This window comes from Stenella coeruleoalba (assembly GCF_951394435.1).
Source record: "Stenella coeruleoalba genome assembly, chromosome: 4".
Lineage (NCBI taxonomy): Eukaryota > Metazoa > Chordata > Mammalia > Artiodactyla > Delphinidae > Stenella > Stenella coeruleoalba.
Genome location: NC_137149.1, coordinates 147,264,441 through 147,286,867, shown reverse-complemented (window position 1 = coordinate 147,286,867; position 22,427 = coordinate 147,264,441). Strand labels below are relative to the sequence as shown.

General features: G+C 43.9%; 2 protein-coding genes across 5 annotated transcripts in view; one reads left to right on the top strand and one right to left on the bottom strand.

The window, feature by feature from the left end:
* The window catches only part of ETFDH (electron transfer flavoprotein dehydrogenase), a 35,080-nt gene extending 33,967 nt beyond the window's left edge, over nt 1–1,113 (top strand). For 2 of the 3 annotated variants that reach the window (XM_079919503.1, XM_079919502.1), the window contains one exon: nt 762–1,113. In XM_079919503.1, the coding sequence (XP_079775629.1) occupies nt 762–925 (164 nt within the window). In that variant the 3' untranslated portion in view covers nt 926–1,113. Of the gene's footprint in view, nt 1–105; nt 205–761 lie in introns of all 3 variants that reach the window. The other variant, XR_013828016.1, reaches the window with a different exon arrangement.
* Nucleotides 1,114–1,505: 392 nt separating this feature from the next.
* PPID (peptidylprolyl isomerase D) lies at nt 1,506–22,114 on the bottom strand. Of its 2 annotated transcripts, XR_013828017.1 has the most exons (11): nt 21,862–22,114; nt 20,426–20,566; nt 17,393–17,499; nt 14,980–15,168; nt 14,013–14,135; nt 13,742–13,848; nt 11,716–11,857; nt 9,946–10,032; nt 4,517–4,568; nt 2,568–2,610; nt 1,799–1,838 (listed from the first exon to the last, which is right to left on the bottom strand). XR_013828017.1 is itself a non-coding variant. In XM_079919504.1 (10 exons), the coding sequence occupies exons 1-10, from the start codon at nt 21,944–21,946 to the stop codon at nt 1,750–1,752; spliced, it is 1,113 nt and encodes a 370-aa protein (XP_079775630.1). In that variant the 5' UTR covers nt 21,947–22,114; the 3' UTR covers nt 1,506–1,749. The 2 variants fall into 2 exon arrangements, 1 of the variants encoding a protein (XP_079775630.1); XM_079919504.1 differs by lacking the exon at nt 4,517–4,568 and having other exon boundaries at nt 1,506–1,838.
* Between the last annotated feature and the right edge of the window lie 313 nt (nt 22,115–22,427).

The window sequence follows — 22,427 nt, the reverse complement described above, 5'->3', positions numbered from 1 at the left end:
GTCATCTCACTGGGTTGTAAGCTGAGGGTAAGGGCTGACCTAATCTGTCTGTGCAGTCGTGGCACACATGTATACGGGAAGATCTCACTTTATTGCACCTGGCAGATACTGCTTTTTTTACAAAGCGAAGGTCCCTGGCAACCCCGTGCTGAAGAAGCCTACTGGCGCCATTTTTCCATTTGCTCACTCCACGTGTCACATGCGGTAATTCTTGCAAAATTTCAAACTTTCTCATTATTGTATTTGATATTGTGCTCCGTGATCTTTGATGTTAGTATGACTCGCTGAAGGCTCAGATAGCATTTTTTAGCAATAAAGTGTATTTTAAGTAAGGCATGTACATTGTTTTTTAGACATAATGCTGTTATTGCACGCTTCACAGACTGCAAAGTAGCGTAAATGTAACTGTTACATATGCACTGGCAACAAAAAAATTCACATGACTTGCTCTATTGTGATAATTCACTTTATTGCGGCGTCTGGGTCTCTGAAGTATGTCCGTATATAACATCACACCCGAAAACTGCTCAACCTCGAGTTCCCTTGTTGGTAACACCAACTCAGCCACATGCTGCTGTACCTTCTGCTTTTATCATTTTTAATTTATACAACAGCAAATGCACACACCCAGATCTCTGTAATATTCTGTGGGTAAACATTCAGTCCACAAACGCTGAGGGCTTCTGTGGCTAATTTCTCCAGGACTTTAGCCTCTGCTTTAAAGGCAGCTACTGCACAGAGTTGTGTATGTTTTCTTACAGGAGTTTATGAATTTGTACCTTTGGAACAAGGTGATGGATTTCGGCTACAGATAAATGCTCAGAACTGTGTGCACTGTAAAACATGTGATATTAAGGATCCAAGTCAGAATATTAACTGGGTGGTACCCGAAGGCGGTGGAGGCCCAGCATACAATGGAATGTAAACTGCAGCCGGCTTCACCCGTGCCAGTGTCTCTAAAATGGACGGCAAGTTAACTTCAAATGTTTGGAAGTTCACAGGTGTCAAAAAAAGCTTAAATATATTTTTAATCAGAATGTTCATAAAGTAATTATCAGTGAAATAATTTTATACTATACCTAAAACTGTCCCATATTATGAATCTCTCAAATAAAACTTTATAAGTGATGTAGCATCTACTTCTCTCTCCAAGTCTTCCGAGAGTCAAACACTATTGGCACCACTGGCCTCCAGTGTACATTTGCCTCATCAGGCTCAGCACTTCCAGCGAAGTGTATCTCCTAGACCAGAGGTTGGCGTCCAGCCCACCACTCTTCTTACGCAGTTTTACTGGAACACAGCAGTGCCTCCTGGCTTACACACTGTCGATGGGAGCTTTTGAGCTCCAAGTGCAGAACTGGGTAGCTGTGACAGACTGTAATGTCTACCTGACCCTTTAGAGACGTCTGCCAGCCCTGCACACACGTCACAGAGAGATGCATCAAAGAACTGAGAGAAACAACATACATACTTAACTTTTCATCTGTTTATTCAAACAAGATGTGTCTAGAAGTTTAAAATACACTGGACACCATTATCCTTTGTAATGCAGAGAACCATTTAAAATGAGTTCAACTTCAGCATATTTTGTAACACTGGTCTATTAAGAGTGAATCCCTACCTGTATTCCTAGACTGCAAACAATGGGAACTGAATTCTCAGAGGGAACACATTAGGGATCATACATAATAGACAAGATCCTTTAATTGTCTCACTTCAATGCATACTTAAGCAAAACTGAATTCCTTATTAAGCAAACATTTTTGCGTAAGCTGCCTTCTCTTTATCTTTCTGTGCCTTTATCTTTTGCTTGACTTTCAGCAATTCTGCCTGGATAGCTGCAAAATAAATATGTAATATGAGTTATTTCTCAAAACATCCAAAAAATTAGGCTGGCCAGCAAACTCATGCTTTAGTGTGATAAAAAATGATATAACTCTTCGAAGGGTAACTGAGCCGTATTAACAGTGTATTTTACTTGGAGAAAGCAACCACACAAACATAAAAACCACAGAGCACAATTTTAGGAGACTGTCCACCAAGAGAACTAACTGAATTACACACAGATACGCCTTCTCCCTTCCATCAGAGGGGGGACCCCACTGAAGTGCCTCCCCAAAGACCTATGTCCACATCTAGACCTAGAATCACCATGTATACTTGGTTTATTTGAAAAACAGGCTTATTTTTGTCACAGCTTTCCAAAACTTTCCTAAAACATATTCAGTAGCTAGAATACTTAGGTAATGGCCACGTTCAGCTTAAGAAATGGTCCCAAACACTAAATTCGCCCTAAATACTGTGTCTTCTAACGCTGCTCTTCCATCTAGAATTACAGGACAGCAGAGCACACAGTCTTCAGACACGTGGACAGTGGCTGCAGTGTAAGCTGAAGGCAGGACCCTGACTTGTGCTTTCTCCAGCACGCCTGGAGTCTGGCCTGGAAAAGGCGCTCTGCAGTATCTGCTGGACAAGGCAACCTCTTAAGTGGCAAAGCGTATGCTAGTTCATGAGGATCAATTCTTAAGGGACAAAATGAACTTGCACTACAGAAACTGCCAACTTACCTTTATCCTCTGGTGCTATCTCCTGAGCTTTCTTAAGATCAGCCTTTAATTGGGAAAAAAAATTAAAGAAATATTAGGTTATGAGTTATGAAAGTGGTTTTCTTTTTTAATTAAAATTTAAAACAGAGAGGAGCTTCAAGATGGCGGAAGAGTAAGACGTGGACATCACCTTCCTCCCCACAGATACATCAAAACTACATCTACACATGGAACAACTACAGAACACCTCAGACCTCCCAAAAGGCAAGAAACTCCCCCACGTACCTGGGTAGGGCAAAAGAAAAAGAAAAAACAAAGAGAAAAGAATAGGGACGGGACCCGCACCTCTGGCAGGGAGCCATGAAGGAGGAAAGGTTTCCACACACTAGAAGCCCCTTCATGGGCTGAGACTGCGGATGGCAGAGGGGGGAAGCTTTGGAGCCACGGAGGAGAGCGCAGCCACAGGGGTGGGTGCGGAGGGCAAAGCAGAGATATTCCCGCACGGAGGATCGGTGCCGACCAGCACTCACCAGCCTGAGAGGCTTGTCTGCTCACCCACCGGGGTGGGCGGGGACTGGGAGCTAAGGCTTGGGCTTTGGTCGGATCCCAGGGAGAGGACTGGGATTGGCGGCGTGAACACAGCCTGAAGTGGGTTAGTGCACCACAGCTAGCCGGGAGGGAGTCCAGGAAAAGTCTGGAGCTGCTGAAGAGGCAGGTGGTGCGCGAGGAGAGGGGATTCAGAGCACCACCTAAATGAGCTCCAGACACGGGCACGAGCCGCGGCTAAAAGCGCGGACCCCAGAGACGGGCATGAGACGCTAAGGCTGCTGCTGCCGCCACCAAGAAGCCTGTGTGCGAGCACAGGTCACTATCCACACCTCCCTTCCGGGGAGCCTGTGCAGCCCGCCACTGCCAGGGTCCCGGGATCCAGGGACAACTCCCCGGGAGAACACACAGCGCGCCTCAGGCTGGTGCAATGTTATGCCGGCCTCTGCCGCTGCAGGCTCGCCCCACATCCGTACCCCTCCCTCCCCCCGGCCTGAGTGAGCCAGAGCCCCCGAATCAGCGGCTCCTTTAACCCCGTCCTGTCTGAGCGAAGAACAGACGCCCTCCGGCGACCTACACGCAGAGGCGGGGCCAAATCCAAAGCTGAACCCCAGGAGCTGTGCGAACAAAGAAGAGAAAGGGAAATCTCTCCCAGCAGCCTCAGGAGCAGCGGATTAAAGCTCCACAATAAACTTGATGTACCTGCATCTGTGGAATACATGAATAGACAATCATCCCAAATTGAGGAGGTGGACTTTGGGAGCAACGATATATTTTTTTTTCCCTTTTTCTCTTTTTCTGAGTGTGTATGTGTATGCTTCTGTGTGTGGTTTTGTCTGTATAGCTTTCTTTTACCATTTGTCCTAGGGTTCTGTCTGTCCGTTTTTTTTTTTTTTATTATTATTATTACTTACAAAATTTTTTTCTTAATATTTTTTATTTTAATAACTTTATTTTACTTTATTTTATTTTACCTTCTTTTTCTTTCTTTCTTTTTTTTCTACATTTTATTCTGAGCTGCGTGGAGGACAGGCTCTTGGTACTCCAGCCAGGTGTCAGGCCTGAGCCTCTGAGGTGGGAGAGCCAAGTTCAGGACACTGGTCCACCAGAGACCTCCCAGCTCCACATAATATCAAACAGCGAAACTCTCCCAGAATTCTCCATCTCAACACCAAGGCCCAGCTCCACCCAACGGCCAGCAATCTCCAGTGCTGGACACCCTATGCCAAACAACTAGCAAGACAGGAACACAAACCCACCCATTAGCAGAGAGGCTGCCTAAAATCATAATAAGGCCTCAGACACCCCAAAACCCACCACCAGACGTGGACCTGCCCACCAGAAAGACAAGATCCAGCCTCATCCACCAGAACACTGGCACTAGTCCCCTCCACCAGGAAGCCTACACAACCCACTGAACCAACCTTAGCCACTGGGGGCAGACATCAAAAACAACGGGAACTATGAACCTGCAGCCTGCAAAAAGGAGACCACAGTAAGTTAAGCAAAAGGAGAAGACAGAGAAACACACAGCAGATGAAGGAGCAAGGCAAAAACCCACCAGACCTAACAAATGAAGAGGAAATAGGCACTCTACCTGAAAAAGAATTCAGAACAATGACAGTAAAGATGATCCAAAATCTTGGAAATAGAATGGAGAAAATACAAGAAACGTTTAACAAGGTCCTAGAAGAACTACAGAGCAAACAAACAATGATGAACAACACAATAAATGAGATTAATTCTCTAGAAGGTTATCAATAGCAGAATAACTGAGGCAGAAGAACGGATAAGTGACCTCGAAGATAAAATAGTGGAAATAACTACCTCAGAGCAGAATAAAGAAAAAAGAATGAAAAGAATTGAGGACAGTCTCAGAGACCTCTGGGACAACATTAAACACACCAACATTCAAATTATAGGGGTCCGAGAAGAAGAAGAGAAAAAGAAAATGACTGAGAAAATATTTGAAGAGATTATAGTTGAAAACTTCCCTAATATGGGAAAGGAAATAGTTAATCAAGTCCAGGAAGCACAGAGAGTCCCATACAGGATAAATCCAGGGAGAAACATGCCAAGACACATATTAATCAAACTATCAAAAATTAAATACAAAGAACAAATATGAAAAGCAGCAAGGGAAAAACAACAAATAACACATAAGGGAATCCCCATAAGGTTAACAGCTGATCTTTCAGCAGAAACTCTACTAGCCAGAACGGAGTGGCAGGACATATTTAAAGTGATGAAGGAGAAAAACCTACAACCAAGATTACTCTACCCAGCAAGGATCTCATTCAGATTTGATGGAGAAATTAAAACCTTTACAGACAAGCAAAAGCTAAGAGAATTCAGCAACACCAAACCAGCTTTACAACAAACGCTAAAGATACTTCTCTAGGCAGGAAACACAGGAGAAGGAAAAGACCTACAATAATAAACCCAAAACAATTAAGAAAATGGTAATAGGAACATACATATCAATAATTACCTTAAATGTAAATGGATTAAATGCTCCAACCAAAAGACACAGACTGGCTGAATGGATAGAAAAACAAGACCCATATATATGCTGTCTACAAGAGACCCACTTCAGACCTCGGGACACATACAGACTGAAAGTGAGGGGATGGAAAAAGATATTCCATGCAAATGGAAACCAAAAGAAAGCTGGAGTAGCAATTCTCATATCAGACAAAACAGACTTTAAAACAAAGACTATTACAAGAGACAAAGAAGGACAGTACATAATGATCAAGGGATCGATCCAAAAAGAAGATATAACAATTGTAAATATTTATGCACCCAACATAGGAGCACCTCAATACATAAGGCAAAGGCTAACAGCCATAAAAGGGGAAATCAACAGTAACACAATCATAGTAGGGGACTTTAACACCCCACTTTCACCAATGGACAGATCATCAAAAATGAAAATAAATAAGGAAACACAAGCTTTAAATGATACATTAAACAAGATGGATTTAATTGATATTTATAAGACATTCCACCCAAAAACAACAGAATATACGTTCGTCTCAAGTGCTCATGGAACATTCTCCAGGATAGATCACATCTTGGGTCACAAATCAAGCCTTGGTAAATTTAAGAAAATTGAAATCGTATCAAGTATCTTTTCCAACCACAATGCTGAAACTAGGTATCAATTACAGGAAAAAGAGATAACAAACACATGGAGTCTAAATAATATGCTACTAAAAAACCAAGAGATCACTGAAGAAATCAAAGTGGAAATCAAAAAATACCTAGAAACAAATGACAATGAAAACATGATGACCCAAAACCTATAGGAGGCAGCAAAAGCAGTTCTAAGAGGGAAGTTTATAGCAGTACAATCCTACCTCAAGAAACATCTCAAATAAACAACCTAACCTTACACCTAAAGCAATTAGAGAAAGAAGAACAAAAACCCCCCAAAGTTAGCATTAGGAAAGAAATCATAAAGATCCAATCAGAAATAAAGGAAAAGAAGTGAAGGAAACGATAGCAAAGAGCAATAAAACTAAGAACTGATTCTTTGAGAAAATAAGCAAAATTGATAAACCATTAGCCAGACTTATCAAAAAAAAAAAGAAGACTCAAATCAATAGAATTACAAATGAAAAATGAGAAGTAACAAATGACACTGCCGAAATACAGAGGATCATGAGAGATTACTACAAGCAAGTGTATGCCAATAAAGTGGACAACCTGGAAGAAATGGACAAATTCTTAGAAATGCACAACCTTCCAAGACCGAACCAGGAAGAAATAGAAAATATCTACAGACCAATCACAAGCACTGAAATTGAAACTGTGATTAAAAATCTTCCAACAAGGGCTTCCCTGGTGGCGCAGTCGTTGAGAGTTCGCCTGCCGATGCAAGGGACACGGGTTCGTGCCCTGGTCCAGGAAGATCCCACGTGCCTCGGAGCGGCTGGGCCCATGAGCTATGGCCCCTGAGCTTGCGTGACCGGAGCCTGTGCTCCACAATGGGAGAGGCCGCAACAGTGAGAGGCCCGCGTACCACACACACACACACAAAAAAAAAACTTCCAACAAACAAAAGCCCAGGACCAGACGGCTTCACAGGCGAATTTTATGCATCATTTAGAGAAGAGTTAACACCTATCCTTCTCAAAACCTTCCAAACTATAGCAGAGGGAGGAACACTCCCAAACTCATTCTACGAGGCCACCATCACCCTGATACCAAAACCAGACAAGGATGTCACAAAGAAAGAAAACTACAGGCCAATATCACTGATAAACACAGATGCAAAAATCCTCAACAAAATAGTAGCAAACACAATCCAACAGCACATTAAAAGGATCATACACTATGATCAAGTGGGGTTTATCCCAGGGATGCAAGGATTCTTCAATATACGCAAATCAATCAATGTGATACACCATATTAACAAATTGAAGGAGAAAAACCATATGGTCATCTCAATAGATGCAGAGAAAGCTTTCGACAAAATTCAACACCCATTTGTGATAAAAACCCTCGAGAAAGTAGGCCTAGAGGGAACTTTCCTCAACATAATAAAAGCCATATATGGCAAACCCACAGCCAACATCGTCCTCAATGGTGAAAAACTGAAAGTATTTCCACTAAGATCAGGAACAAGACAAGGTTGCCCACTCTCACCACTCTTATTCAACATAGTTTTGGAAGTTTTAGCCACGGCAATCAGAGAAGAAAAAGAAATAATAGGAATCCAAATCAGAAAACAAGAAGTAAGACTGTCACTGTTTGCAGATGATGTGATACTATACATAGAGAATCCTAAAGATGCTACCAGAAAACTACTAGAGCTAATCAATGAATTTGGTAAAGTAGCAGGATACAAAATTAATGCACAGAAATCTCTTGCATTCCTATACACTAATGATGAAAAATCTGTAAGAGAAATTAAGGAAACACTCCCATTTACCATTGCAACAAAAAGAATAACATATCTAGGAACAAACCTACCTAAGGAGACAAAAGACCTGTATGCAGGAAATTATAAGACACTGATGAAAGAAATTAAAGATGATACCAACAGATGGAGAGATATACGATGTTCTTGGACTGGAAGAATCAACCTTGTGAAAATAACTCTACTACCCAAAGCAATCTACAGATTCAATGCAATCCCTATCAAACTACCACTGGCATCGTTCACAGAACTAGAACAAGAAATTTCACAATCTGTATGGAAACACAAAAGACCCCGAATAGCCAAAGCAATCTTGGGAAAGAAAAATGGAGCTGGAGGAATCAGGCTCCCTGACTTCAGACTATACTACAAAGCTACAGTAATCAAGTCAGTATGGTACTGACACAGGAACAGAAATATAGATCAATGGAACAGGATAGAAAGCCCAGAGATAAACCCACGCACCTATGGTCACCTTATCTTTGATAAAGGAGGCAAGAATATACAGTGGAGAAAAGACAGCCTTTTCAATAAGTGGTATTGGGAAACCTGGACAGCTACATGTAAAAGAATGAAATTAGAACACTCCCTAACACCATACACAAAAATAAATTCAAAATGGATTAAAGACCTAAATGTAAGGCCAGACACCATCAAACTCTTAAAGGAAAACATTGGCAGAACACTCTATGACATAAATCACAGCAAGATTCTTTTTGACCCACCTCCTAGAGAAATGGAAATAAAAGCAAAAATAAACAAATGGGACCTAAGAAAACGTAAAAGGTTTTGCACAGCAAAGGAAACCATAAACAAGACGAAAAGACAACCCTCAGAATGGGAGAAAATATTTGCAAATGAAGCAACTGACAAAGGATTAATCTCCAAATTTTACAAGCAGCTCAATATTAAAAAAACAAACAACGCACTCCGAAAATAGGCAGAAGACATTTCTCCAAAGAAGGTATACAGATTGCCAACAGACACATGAAAGAATGCTCAATATCATTAATCATTAGAGAAATGCAAATCAAAACTACAATGAGGTATCACCTCACACCAGTCAGAATGGCCGTCATCAAAAAATCTACAAACAATAAATGCTGGAGAGGGTGTGGAGAAAAGGGAACCCTCTTGCACTGTTGGTGGGAATATAAACTGATACAGCCACTATGAAGAACAGTAGGGAGGTTCCTTAAAGAACTAAAAATAGAACTACCATATGACCCAACAATCCCACTACTGGGCATATACCCTGAGAAAACCATAACTCAAAAAGAGTCATGTACCACAGTGTTTATTGCAGCTCTATTTACAATAGCCAGGACATGGAAGCAACCTAAGTGTCCATCAACAGAGGAATGGATAAAGAAGAAGTGGCGCATATATACAATGGAATCTTAGCCATAAAATGGAACAAAACTGAGTTGTCTGTAGTGAGGTGGATGGACCTAGAGACTGTCATACAGAGTGAAGTAAGTCAGAAAGAGAAAAACAAATACCGTATGCTAACACATATATACGGAATCTAAAAAAAAAAAAAAAAATGGTCATGAAGAACCTAGGGGGAGGACGGGAATAAAGATGCAGACCTACTAGAGAATGGACTTGAGGATGCGGGGAGGGGGAACGGTAAGCTGGGACAAAGTGAGAGAGTGGCAATGACATATATACACTACCAAACGTAAAATAGATAGCTAGTGGGAAGCAGCCGCATAGCACAGGGACATCAGCTCAGCGCTTTGTGACCACCTAGAGGGCTGGGATAGGGAGGGTGGGCGGGAGACACAAGAGGGAAGAGATACGGGGATATATGTATATGTGTAACTGATTCACTTTGTTGTAAAGCAGAAACTAACACACGATTGTAAAGCAATTATACTCCAATAAAGATGTTAAAAAATAAAATTTAAAACAAAACTTTACCAATGCTTGGTCGTATTCTTTTAGTCCTTGCCATCCTTGGGCTCTACGGTACAGTGCTTTGGTATTTGCCGGATCTATTTCAAGGGCCTACAGAAAGTTATACAGTTAATATTTTTATCTAAGTACTGAGTACTAAGTATACATGCTGGATTTCCATTTACTGCCCGTTAGCTCCAAACCAGCCATTCACTGTTCTGTGATAAGGGCGCTGGGCCCTGAGAGCCTCCGGTTACACGCTGCTTTGTCAGCAGAGGGCGCCCAGTGCCCACGGGCGAGGGACCCACTTCCCTTCCAGGTCCCTGAGAGCCTCCCGCGAGCTCCCCCAAGCTCCGGGGCACCCAGTGTGGCCCAGCCCCCCTCCCCGTCACGCCTGGGTCTTGGCCCAGGGCCTCCATGCACCCCAGAGGGAGCAGCTGCTCCTGCATCACACACGTCTCTGCACATATACATACACATATACCCTGCAATGCCCAGATCCTTCAGCGTTCCCTCTCCTAGCCAACCCCTCGCTACTCCAATCTGCCCCTTATGTGTATCTGACAGTAACCTTTCTCTGTTGGAATTACTGTGTGGTGTCTATCTCCTGATTGGGCCCTAGCTGATAGGAGAAAAACATTCTGGATAGAAATTTGGGTACACTCATTTGGTTGACATCTAGGGGTTTTTCAGGAGCATAAGTAACTTTTAATAGGTTTATCCTCTGAAACATTTTAAAAATAGTGACATCTTTAGTAACATCTTTTAGAGGTCAATATTTCGATTTTACTGAAAAGGGTGTATATTATCTGCCTCACAAAGGTCAAAAAGCGATCCAGAGTGAAGAGCGATCTCGTCCTCTGTCGCATGTTCCCTCCTAATAAACACATTCTTATTCCTTATTCCACCTACCCCACTAAATTAGGACCTCATTTTACTTCCACTTGCTCGGGCATAGCTGATCACTGTGACCTAGATTAATGTGCAATATACATAAATGTCACTAGAGGCGGTCTTTCTAAAATATATGTTTTAGTTTGGAAAACTGTTCAAACAAACTGTGCAAGAGGGAGGCAGTCATAACTGCTCTGTTTAAGGAAGGCAGGCTGCCACCTTGCCAGCTTTGTCGTTAGCACTCCCGGACGTCCCCGTGAAGGCAGGGCACCTTCCTATGTGTCCCAACAGCACGCACTGTCCCTGTACAAGTCCTGACGACCCTACGTTGAAACTGACTCCTTCTCCCACCAAAAAAGCTCCTCAAGGGGGGGGTCTTTCAATTAAAACACCGAAGTGTCTGTTAGCTGCTTAACCTGCTCCCAGCACTGCACTAAACGCTTTACGTGCATTACACATGGTCTTAACAATCCCAGGAGGAAAGCAGTATTTCCATTTGGCGTACGAAGAAACTCAGACTCTGCAAGTAGGAACTTGCTCAAGATGGCAAAGCGATGATGCTCTGCTAACAACCTCGCCGGCCACAGTCGCAGTCATTCCTGGCTCTGTCTTCCAATGCCTGGCACATAACAGGCACTCAACTGTTAAGTGAATAAATGAGCTGAGGAGGAAAGTGTCTTCAGAGAAATTAAGTGATGTAGTGTTATAAGCTAAATGAATGGTCTGAGAGGTAGAACTGAGGTCCAAAATACTCAGAGATAAAGTGACTTAGATTATGTTTCACTGGGTCTCACTAGGTCCTCCGCAATAAGATAACGGTAGTGTCACATAAAACTGCTTTTGTTCAAAGTAGTAAGTCATCATCCAACTCTTTCAAAAAGGTAACATCAACAGACTTACCTCCAAACAGCTGTCGACTGCTCCCTGCCAATCGGACAGCTTCAGTTTGCAGGCTCCAATATTCAGCAGGCAGCTCAAAGTGACAGGCTGCAGCTTTGCTCTGCCTGCGTTCTCAGTAGCAGCCTTCGAGCCTTCCACATACCTGGAGAACACATCGGTACAAGCAGCCCCCATTAAGACTTAACTCTGCTCTCCTCCACTCGGTCAAAACGTGCTGCGTCAGTTCTGATACAAAAGTTCATCACATGCTAATATTAATGTTCTTAATGACCACAATCTTTTTATTAAATGCTTTCCTTTAGAAGATTTTTACTTGTTCCAACTTCTTTCCCAAAATGTTCAAAGAAGACAACTTAAGAACAATCCCCAAACCTAGAGATCATACAGTAAGGAACACTTCTATTTGTAAAGCTCAGGTTTCCATCACCCACTTTCCAGTGTAATTAGGTTTGGAACCAAGGCTGTCATTGTGGGACAGGGACTGGAATGGGGACAGGTGAAGAGCCCTGTGGTGGTGATTCTGACTTGTCTTTTACTGTAGTTCCTAGCTGTTTACTGAAAAGGGCCTGGCCCCCAGAATTTGATTTCTAGAGTCTGTCCCCCACTGAAAAGAATCAGGGCTCCTTGGAGAAACTCAGATCTGGACACAAGGTTAAGTATAAGATGGGTCTGGACCATCTTGTGGCAGAAAGCAAGAGCTCACAGACTAACAGAACAGTCAAAGGGATACAGGAAAGGGGCTCCCATCAGACAATCGGGAAGCCTTCAAGCATCAGAAAGAACGACGGTAATAGTATAATTCGTTGAATTGATCAAATACTACAGTAATACTTTAAAAGAAGGAGGGGTAGAGGGTCTTTCAAACAGAAGAATGCCAGCTCGTAACTGCAGAATGACTGAGAAAATCGCAGTTCTGCAAGCGTCAGTGTAGTAACTGATTCAGGCAAAGGGCTTCAATGATGCTGAAACCACTGGATGAAAGGCTAGGAATGAGATGTTCACAAAATCTCACAGTTATCATCTCACAGAGGACTTATTATTTACAAAGGGGAAAGGTACTTTCATAACAGAGACGTGGCTAACGCCACTTCAACCAAGTGCCAAAACTCAAAACGGGCGAAACTGCCACGTGCCTTCAGGACACGGTATCATAGGAAACATACACGTCACCTATTCAAGTCCTTGCTAAAATATGTAACCTCAAACTAACCTTGAGGAAGCAATAAACACACAGATGGTATTCCGTAAGACAACGGGCTTCGACGCCACAAAATGCAAATGACTAAAAAACGTGGAGATTAAAGATTAGAGGAGACTTAGAGACATAAAACCAAAGGATATAATGGATACTGGCATAAAAACAAAACAAAATTGAAACAACTGGGGACCTCTGAATGTGGATGACATAATGATATTTGGGAGATGTTTTCATAGTCTTAAGGCTAAGTAGAAGTGTGTCCTGGCTTCTCAGGAAATGCTTGCTAAAATATTGAGGGGTAAAGTGTCATGGTATCTGCAACTTCCTTTCAAAATGATTCTGCAAAAACAAGTGTGGCAGGGCTTCCCTGGTGGCGCAGTGGTTGGGAGTCCGCCTGCCGATGCAGGGGACACGGGTTCGTGCCCCGGTCCGGGAAGATCCCACATGCCGCAGAGCGGCTGGGCCCGTGAGCCGTGGCCGCTGAGCCTGCGCGTCCGGAGCCTGTGCTCCGCAACGGGAGAGGCCACAACAGTGAGAGGCCCACGTACCGCAAAAAAAAAAACAAAAAAAAACAAACAAGTGTGGCAAAACTTAAAAACTGGTGAACACAGGTAAAGGTACATGGCTATCCATGTACTATTCTTAACTTTTCTGTGTTTTGAAATTTTTCAAAATAAGAATCTGGAAGCAACCAAAGAAATGCACCTATTTCAATATACCTGGCTACTCTGCAAGTAATATGCCAAAAATAGAAAAAACAACTCTTGAATTTCAGTTTATAATTCAATTTCAAGTTCTTACAGCAATTTATTAAAAATATTTTATTACCTTAAAACTTTTGTGTATTTTTTAATGGCCATCTCCCAGTTCTGGGATTTGAAAAAAGTATTTCCAATGTTTTTTAAGTCTTCCGTTATTAATAAAATTTTATCTACCTGTACAAAAGAAAGAACACGAATATGTTGGGTTTTAGTATATAACGCGGTTTAGTGCTAAGTTCTATCATTGAGACAGACTGATATAAAAAGATCAAAATTTTAGGGCTAAACATTTTTAGCAGTTTAAGTACTTAAACTTTAACCCACGTGAAAGTACTCACATCTTTTACATCTATGTCTGCATCCTCGGGGAAGTCTGGATGACTGTCACCAGATCCATCCTTGGGGAATATTCCCCAATCATCCCCTCCCTTCAGTTCTCCGCAGTCTGCAGTAACGCACAACTGTAAAAACAACCCTCAATTGTAGAAGCGTCTACCATATTAATGACGACTTTAACAAGAGTCTGGGCTTAAAAGCTCTCCAGCCGCCAGGCATGAGCAACAGCGTCCAAGCTGCTTCTGATGCGACAGGCTGGCGTCGGGAGGCGCACCTCTGCACACACCCCGAGGAGCACAGCAGGGTCACTTCGCAGCACACGCGCCTGCTGCTGCTGTCCAGGAGCTCCGTGCACACAGACTACGTGGGAAGTTTCATCGTTCCCCGTGGGATTCTCCTTACGTGGGCACGTGCCTTCGGCTCACTGACTGCTGTTTCCTTCGCACAGAGTGGCAGCCCCCCTCCTGCAGGTCTGAGTCTCCAATTCCACTCACAACCCTGCCCGTGAGGGTGGAGTCACACACATTTACAGCACAAGCCTCCTGGGAGTGACATAATCCAGTCTAAACCCTTAAATGATTTATGTAGGCTGAGGAAACGGGCCAAGGAAAGTTAAATAACAAGAGCACGCCTAAACCACAAGTTAAATGGCAGAGAGGAGACCAAGGTTTCCCGGTTTCCTGCTCTCTCTGTACTCGTATACACACTGACTCAAAGTTTTGCAGGTCTAGAAGAGTTAAGTTACCAAAATCAGCAAGACTGATGCTGAAATCATAACAACCTCCTTTCAAACTGCCCTCATCTCTCCCAGTGTACAAAAGAGCTTTGAAGAAAAAGCGGCAGGGCCAGGCTTCTTTAACAAGAGCCGTCCTAACGTCTTTCAGCTAACCATCATCTGAGCCTTTTACTTACATGTGCTAAGACGGCAGCTAGGATAACGAGGGTCTTACCCTGTCACTTGGTACTCACTTTGGCAGGTTTTTCACCTTTCACCTCCACATTCTCCAGAATCCTTGCCACACCCATTCCTTTAATCACTTGGCCAAACACCACGTGTTTGCCATCCAAGTGAGGAGTCGGAACCATCGTGATGAAGAACTGAGAGCCGTTTGTGTTGCGGCCTGCATTTGCCATGCTCAGTAATCCCTCCTTATCATGCTGCAGGAATACGTCATTAAAGAAAACCAAGGTTAGAGTTATTGTCTGAATTACTCTCTACCAACCATTCACAAAACTAGGGTGGACTGCAATACAATTTAGATCACACCGTGTAGTGTAATCTTACTTTGTACCAACTGTAACCTTTAATTCACAAAACGTGGGATACTTAATCCCTTTTTAAACTTTAAGAAAAGCTTATGAAACCGAATGAAGTAACAGAAATAATCGTGGGGGGCAGGGGTGGCACTTCTAAACCGGCCGTATTGAGAAAGTGCTTACGCTTTGTCTTTAAGATGGAGACCTAGTGATTCGGCTTTGCCCTTTCTTATGACAGGGGCGTTTTTTTCTGAAAAGCACTCAACAGCGCTCCCGCTCTCAGGCCTACATTATGATTCTTCCTTTATGATTCTTTCTTTACACTGAGAACAGCGAGGGACATTCAGTTTAGACTGGAAGTTCCGTTAGGTCCTTTCCTACTCTCCAAGGAAGCCAAATATCATGGCTTTCATCCGGTGAAGCACTTCTTGAGAGAATGCCCAAAAGGAACTGCTGCGTACCTCCCGAAACGCAACACCTACCTTGGCCCAGCCTGTTCAAAGGCTCCGTGGCCCCACTGTCTTCCTCTTTCCACCTGACCCTAAGGCTTCCTAAACGCACTCCTTGTTGGGCCGCACGTGTAACACTCATGCTGGTCCTCCCGCCTAAGGTGCCTTTACCCCTCAACCTAAATCTAGCCCTGCCTTCAAGGCCACCAAGCGTGTAGAAGAACCAGATGCCCTTGCAAAAGGCCCCCTTGCTTCTTCTCAACATGTCCGTCACATGATCTTAGTGTTCATCCTTCTGGTAGCTTCCCTTTCTCCCTTCCAAAAGTTTGGTGCTCTTCCCACGATATTAAATATTATTAAACTTATTTCCTCACGCCTTTGTCCTTCCTCACTCACATCCCTCCCTCAAACTGGCATCTGTATTCTAGTTCCTTCTAACCAAATCTCAGCCACCTTGTGAGGTCCAGTTTGCCCAGCTTAAGTACCCATTCCCCCTCAGTGTCTTCCCTAATATGTATCATACTTTCTTCCTACAGCATACACAGAAAGTCACAATCAACTTAGCATTTACTAGCGTATTACTGTATTATTCTCCAGTTGTCCTATGTGTTTTAATCTTGTCTTTCTGGCAAGATTTTTAATTCCTTATCATGAAGGCGTTTCATTTTTATAAACTCTTTGGCGCCAGTGACAGTACTAGCTGCAGGCAATAAACTGTTTAAAAGACTGATGACATTTTATTCTCAAATTATCCTAATTACCTTGCTCATATTCCTCATTTCCAAAAAAAGTCACTTTACTTTTGTACTTACATGTCCATTCTTATAACCTGAATGATGCAACATACCCCAACGGGGACATCTTGGGACCAGGAAGATAAGAAGGCACAGGCACCACTAATGTCCTTTAGGAGCCTGGACGTTAACCAGATCTGCTAGTGTGCAAATCCCTTGACATCCCAGACATTAGCGATGCTTTTGTTGCTCTTCAAATTTAAGCATAAAGCATACCATCCCTCTGATGAGCACATTTCTCCTGGAAACAGTTTTGCCATATGGTGGCCACCCTTAAAAACACACTGGCTTTACTGAAGTATATAAACCTGGATCACAATGAAATAGCTGTTGCACTCTTGCCAATAAAATCACTACTGGATGAAATTTTTGCGTATTAAAGACGTATATTTATGGGGCTTCCCTGGTGGCGCAGTGGTTAGGAATCTGCCTGCCAATGCAGGGGACACAGGTTCGAGCCCTGGTCCGGGAAGACCCCACATGCCGCGAAGTGACTAAGCCCCTGCACCACAACTACTGCGCCTGCACTCTAGAGCCCGTGAGCCACAACTACTGAGCCCTCGCACCACAACTACTGTGCCTAGAGCCCATGCTCTGCAACAAGAGAAGCCGCTGCAATGAGAAGCCCGCGCACCGCAATGAAGAGCAGCCCCCGCTCACCGCAACTGGAGAAAGCCCGCGCGCAGCGATGAAGACCCAACACAGCCAAAAATAAATAAATAAAATAAATTTATTAACCAAAAAAAAGATGTATATTTACAAATATGATACCTTTCACAAATAAAGGAGATCTGAGCACATCTGAGGCATTTATCCTAATTCAACAAGTATCCCAGGCACATAACTTTTATTATCAGAAACACGCATTTTTGTCTACTTTACCTTATAATGGAAATTTTCATCTTCAAATTTTTCACCATAAATACTTTCTCCACCTGTCCCATTCTGATTTGAGAAGTCTCCACCCTGAATCATAAATTTCTTAATAACTACAAAAAAGGAAAATCGCCATTAGAAGCTACAGATGACGGCAGCAATGCTGACTAACAGATATGTCGTAATGAGGACAACTTCTCTCCTGTCCTTCCCCGCCCCCGTCCACAACTGCAAACTCTTAAAAGGCTTTTCCCAGTCTGAGTCCCAGCTACTCCCACTCCCTGATGGCCCACTAACACTCAAAGAACAGTCCGCGTGGCACCTCCCCTACAGAACTGTCAGACCCCAAAACTGGAACTCCTTATTTTTCTCCAACAGCATCTTGATTCTACCTCCCTTTTATCATATGTATCATAATGATCTGTCTCTCCCGGCAAACAATTACATACAGCAACTCCTTTTTTCCTCCTTGGTAACCATGTGCATGGCTGGGCACATAATGGTTACTCAAAAATGCTACTGAATAACCAATTATTCCCAAGAGGTTTGTTACACTGTAATGCAAGTACTTCAGCAAATATTATCACTTAGTAGCAAGGGTTCCCAAGAACACTGCCGCATGCTCAGAGATTTCCCAGGACTCACAGAACTCGGTATCTGTTTGTATTACACGGATGTAGTAAGTAAGAAGACACAGCTGGATGACAGGAAGAGAAGATACGGGCAGAGCCTGGAGGAATCCAGGTGTTCCCTTATGCTCCCTCGCTCCCATGAACGGTCACAGGGCACATTCCTCCTCCCCCCAGCAAAGAAATGCAGCAACATGTGCACAGTGTTTCTCCCCAGGAGAGCCCTGTAGAGACTCAGCACCCGAGGTCTCTGCTGGGGCTGATCCTGCAGGCACTGTCTGCCCAGCAGGAAGCAAACTTCCAGACTCCCAAAGGAGAGCACTGTCCAGCATAAATCAGATTGCACAAAGAGTCTAGGCAGAGTAAATCACCTCCAGGATTCAGAGAGAGGTTCAAGCGCCACGCTCCCTGACTCCAGGCAGTGGCCACCCTTGCAAGTAGACTCTTCTAAGGCCAGCAGCCTCAGGCCTGATACGTTAACTCTTTTCTGCACACCCTTTATTAGCACACAGGCACTCCTCCATTTATTGCGCTTTGCAGATACTGTGTTTTTTTTTCTTTACAACTTGCAAGGCTTGTGGCAATCCTGCATAGAGCAAGTCTATCAGTGCCATTTTTTTTTCAAAAGCATTTGCTCATTTCATATCTCTGTGTCAAATTTGGTAATTCTTGCAATATTTCAAACTTTCATTATTATTTGTTATGGTGATCTGTGATGAGTAATCTTTGATGTTACTACTATAATTGTTTGGGCATTTTTTAGCAATAAAGTATTTTTAGATTAAGGTACATACTATTTTTTCAGACATAATGTTATTACACACAATAGACTACAGTATAAACATAACTTTTATATGCACTGGGAAACCAAAAATTTGTGTGACTTGCTTTACTGCAATATTCACTTTATTGCAGTGGACTGGAACTGAACCTGCAATATCTCCATGGTTTGCTTATATTTTGGTAGTTTATTAAACGTGAAAGTAAATCAACAGTTTAAGTATTTTAAAATCACTGTTAGGGGCTTCCCTGGTGGCACAGTGGTTGAGAATCTGCCTGCTAATGCAGGGGACACGGGTTCGAGCCCTGGTCTGGGAGGATCCCACATGCCGTGGAGCAACTAGGCCCGTGGGCCACAACTACTGAGCCTGTGCGTCTGGAGCCTGTGCTCCGCAAAAAGAGAGGCCGCGATAGGGAGAGGCCCGCACACTGCGATGAAGAGTGGCCCTCACTTGCCACAACTAGAGAAAGCCCTCACACAGAAACGAAGACCCAAAACAACAAAAATAAATAAAAGAAATTAATAAACTCCTACCCCCAACATCTTCTTTTAAAAAAAAATCACTGTTAATTTTTTCTTAATCAAGTTTTAGAAGAATTTAAATACTCATAATTATAGTTTAACTCATTTGTTTATTCATTGAACAAATATTTATTGCGGGCCTACTCAATAACTATGCTGGATGCTAAGGACAAAATGGTGAGAAGATACAGTTTCTGAACTCATGGAGCCTACACTCTATTGGGGGAGCCATCAAATAATCACTGAACAAAGGTATGACTACACAGTGTGAAAAGTCACCTTTTGATCACACATCACACCAGGTGTCCAAGACACAGAATCTTTAAGTTGGCTGCAGCCTTCCCAAGCAATCCTGCCCAAGAAGTAGGCATAACTTTCTGTCACCAGGTAGTCAAGCTACCCAAGCTCTGTTTACCATGGCCACACCCTGGTGAAGCTAAGGTAGTCCATTTCTGTATAAATAAACCTTAGTACCCTCCCATAATTAATTCCACCTTCCACAGACCAACCTTTATGAAACTAAGCTATCATCTCAGATCTCAAAGCATCCTTTTGGAAACTAACAGTAATTTTTTTTTTTTTGGTTCATACAGTTTGGAGGATTTTTTTTAATTGAGGTAAAATTTACATAGCATAAAATTAACCACTAACCATTTTAAAGTGTACAATTCAGTGACATTTAGTACATTCACAGTATTGGCAATTATCACCTCTGTCTAGTTTCAAGTTCTTTTCATCACCCCAAAATGAAACCTTGTACAAATTAAAAGCAGTCACTCCCCATCCCTCTACCCCTAGCCCCTGGCAACCACCAATCTGCTTTCTGTCTCTATGGATTTATCTGTTCTGGATATTTCATATAAATGAAGTTAAACAACAAGTGACCTTTTGTTTTTGTGTCTTGCTTTTATCACTTAGCATAATATTTTTGAGGTTTGTCCCCATGGTACCATGTATCAGTACTTCATTACTTTTTATGGCTGAATAATAATCCAATATATGTAATTGTTAACTCTCACCCTCTACTTAGTGTTTTCTTCCCTAACTCCTAAAGAACAGGATTCAATCACCTATAAGGAAAACCAGATTCAGAAAACGCATTCGTACTTCTATGGAAAGGACATCCTTTGAAATGTAGAGGTTTCCCAGTGGTGGGTCCAATGCCTTTTTCTCCTGTACACAATGCACGAAAATTTTCTGCTGTTTTGGGTACAATATCTGCAAACAATTCCAAGACAATTCGACCAACTGAAAGAAAAAATGAAACTGTGTCAGTATGCAGAACAACCAGCTAAATAAGCAAATGGTAAAAGGAGAGTTGGTAATTTTATGGTGACTGAAATACCGAGTTCTCTTTTTTGGTCAGTTTTCTAATATTCAAATTCAGTCTACCTCATGTTAAGTATCATGTATCTAGATGAATTTGAAACAATTATTTTACTACATCTTACAAAAGATCATCAACACAGCAGCCAGAAGAGTAGCACCATTTAAGGACACCATGAATTAGGAATGGTTTTCATTTGATTAATTTCTCTGACATGTGCTCATAACTTCCCATCACCAAGTAACCAACAGGAGAAAATGAAACATCCTGAGGGGTCACGTCGGCCATGCTGTAGGTACAGCTGTAGTCTTTGTGCTCTGTGGAACCTGCCCAGTGCTGCCTCTGAAGCAAAAGCTAAAAAGTTCACATTCTAGACAATTCCTAAGGCAGGTAAAAGATAAACCTGGCACTAAATTTCAAAACAAAATCAAAGTACTGATACATATAAGTCTGTGTGTTGCGGGGGGGTGTGTATGCGCGCGCGGTCAATGGAAGAGGATCACCTGCCCCACCAGTAAGCAAAGGATGTTGCAGCCATCGAGCCCTCTCATTACAGCCGCCTGCACAGTGAGCCCTGCGGGAGCTCAGCATAAAGACAAACGGGCTGCCCAGTGCCAAGCCCACCGAGCCCTCAGCCGCTGCAGCCAGCCCAAAGGTGCCCCCTGAGGAGACTCAGGGTGAGAAAGCACAGGACGCTGGCCCCGGCAGCCGAGGTGCACGTCCAAGGAAGGGTTTCAGTGAGCCCGGACTCTTGCATCTCCCTATACACAGAAAAGCGCTACGTCCCTTAACTTGACATGCCTGGTTTCCTCTGTTAACGGTCATCTTTTGATGTTCCCACGACCTGGTTTTTGTTGCAAAAACTCCTATATATCCCGGCTCCTCCCTTAGCCCTTCAGAGCAGTCCTCAGAGCTATCTGCCAGGCTGCACCCCGGCCTTAACGTCCTCAGTTTTGTCCACCAAATAAAACAAAAATCCGGAACTTTTAGGCGACGGGAGCCCCCGAGACGCATATCCGGGGTTTTCTGAATGTCCCCCAAACATAAAAGCAGGTGGCGGGGAAGGGCGGCCAAGTCGGGCGAGACAGACCCAAAGGCCGCCACCACCACCGAACAGAAACCTCCAGAAACTTCCGCACGCCCCAGAGCACCGGTACAAGGTCGCGGGCCCGCCCCAGCCTCTGGGACCCCGACCCCGGGAGCCCCGCCTCCTCACCTCGCTCCCCTCCGACGTCCACGTCCAAGAAGACTCGGGGGTTACTGGGGTTGGACGGCTTAGCCTGGGGGGACGGGTGCGACATTGTGGCCCGCAGACGTGTTCGCGAGCTCCTCGGAACACCCCGTGGCCGCCGCGCAGCCCGAACCCCAAAACCGGCTGCGTCTGCGAAGTACGGCGGCACTGGCGACCAGCTTCCCACAGGAGCCCGGAGGCCGCGGCCCGACTGTCCGGCGTCTCCGCCCGACTTCCGGCGTCTCCGCCCAACTTCCGGCGTCTCCGCCCGACTTCCGGCGTCTCCGCCCAACTTCCGGCGTCTCCGCCCGACTTCCGGCGTCTCCTCCCGCCCTCCGGCGGCGTCTGACTGCGCCCTGGGCCGTGCTCTCCTGGTCGTGCTTTCTCTGCCCCCGGCCTGCCCTGTTTTCTCGCTCACTGAAGCCGCAGCCCCAGGTATTTCTATCCCTGTCGCTCGAGCTTTATGGCTCTTCCTGCCGTCGTGGCGTGGGGGAGAGCGTGTCGGACAGCCACGCCCCTTCCAGCCTCCGGGTCCCGCTCACTAGCGAGGG

Bases quoted from the DNA above. Each gene is read 5' to 3' on its own strand.
- PPID (XM_079919504.1), bottom strand. From the start codon at position 21,946: ATGTCGCACCCGTCCCCCCAGGCTAAGCCGTCCAACCCCAGTAACCCC. The intron at 20,567-21,861 runs GTGAGGAGGCGG...TTTTTCTTTCAG, and splicing joins GGACGTCGGAGGGGAGCGAG to TTGGTCGAATTGTCTTGGAA. The intron at 2,611-9,945 runs GTAAAGTTTTGT...TCCCAATTAAAG, and splicing joins AAGAATACGACCAAGCATTG to GCTGATCTTAAGAAAGCTCA.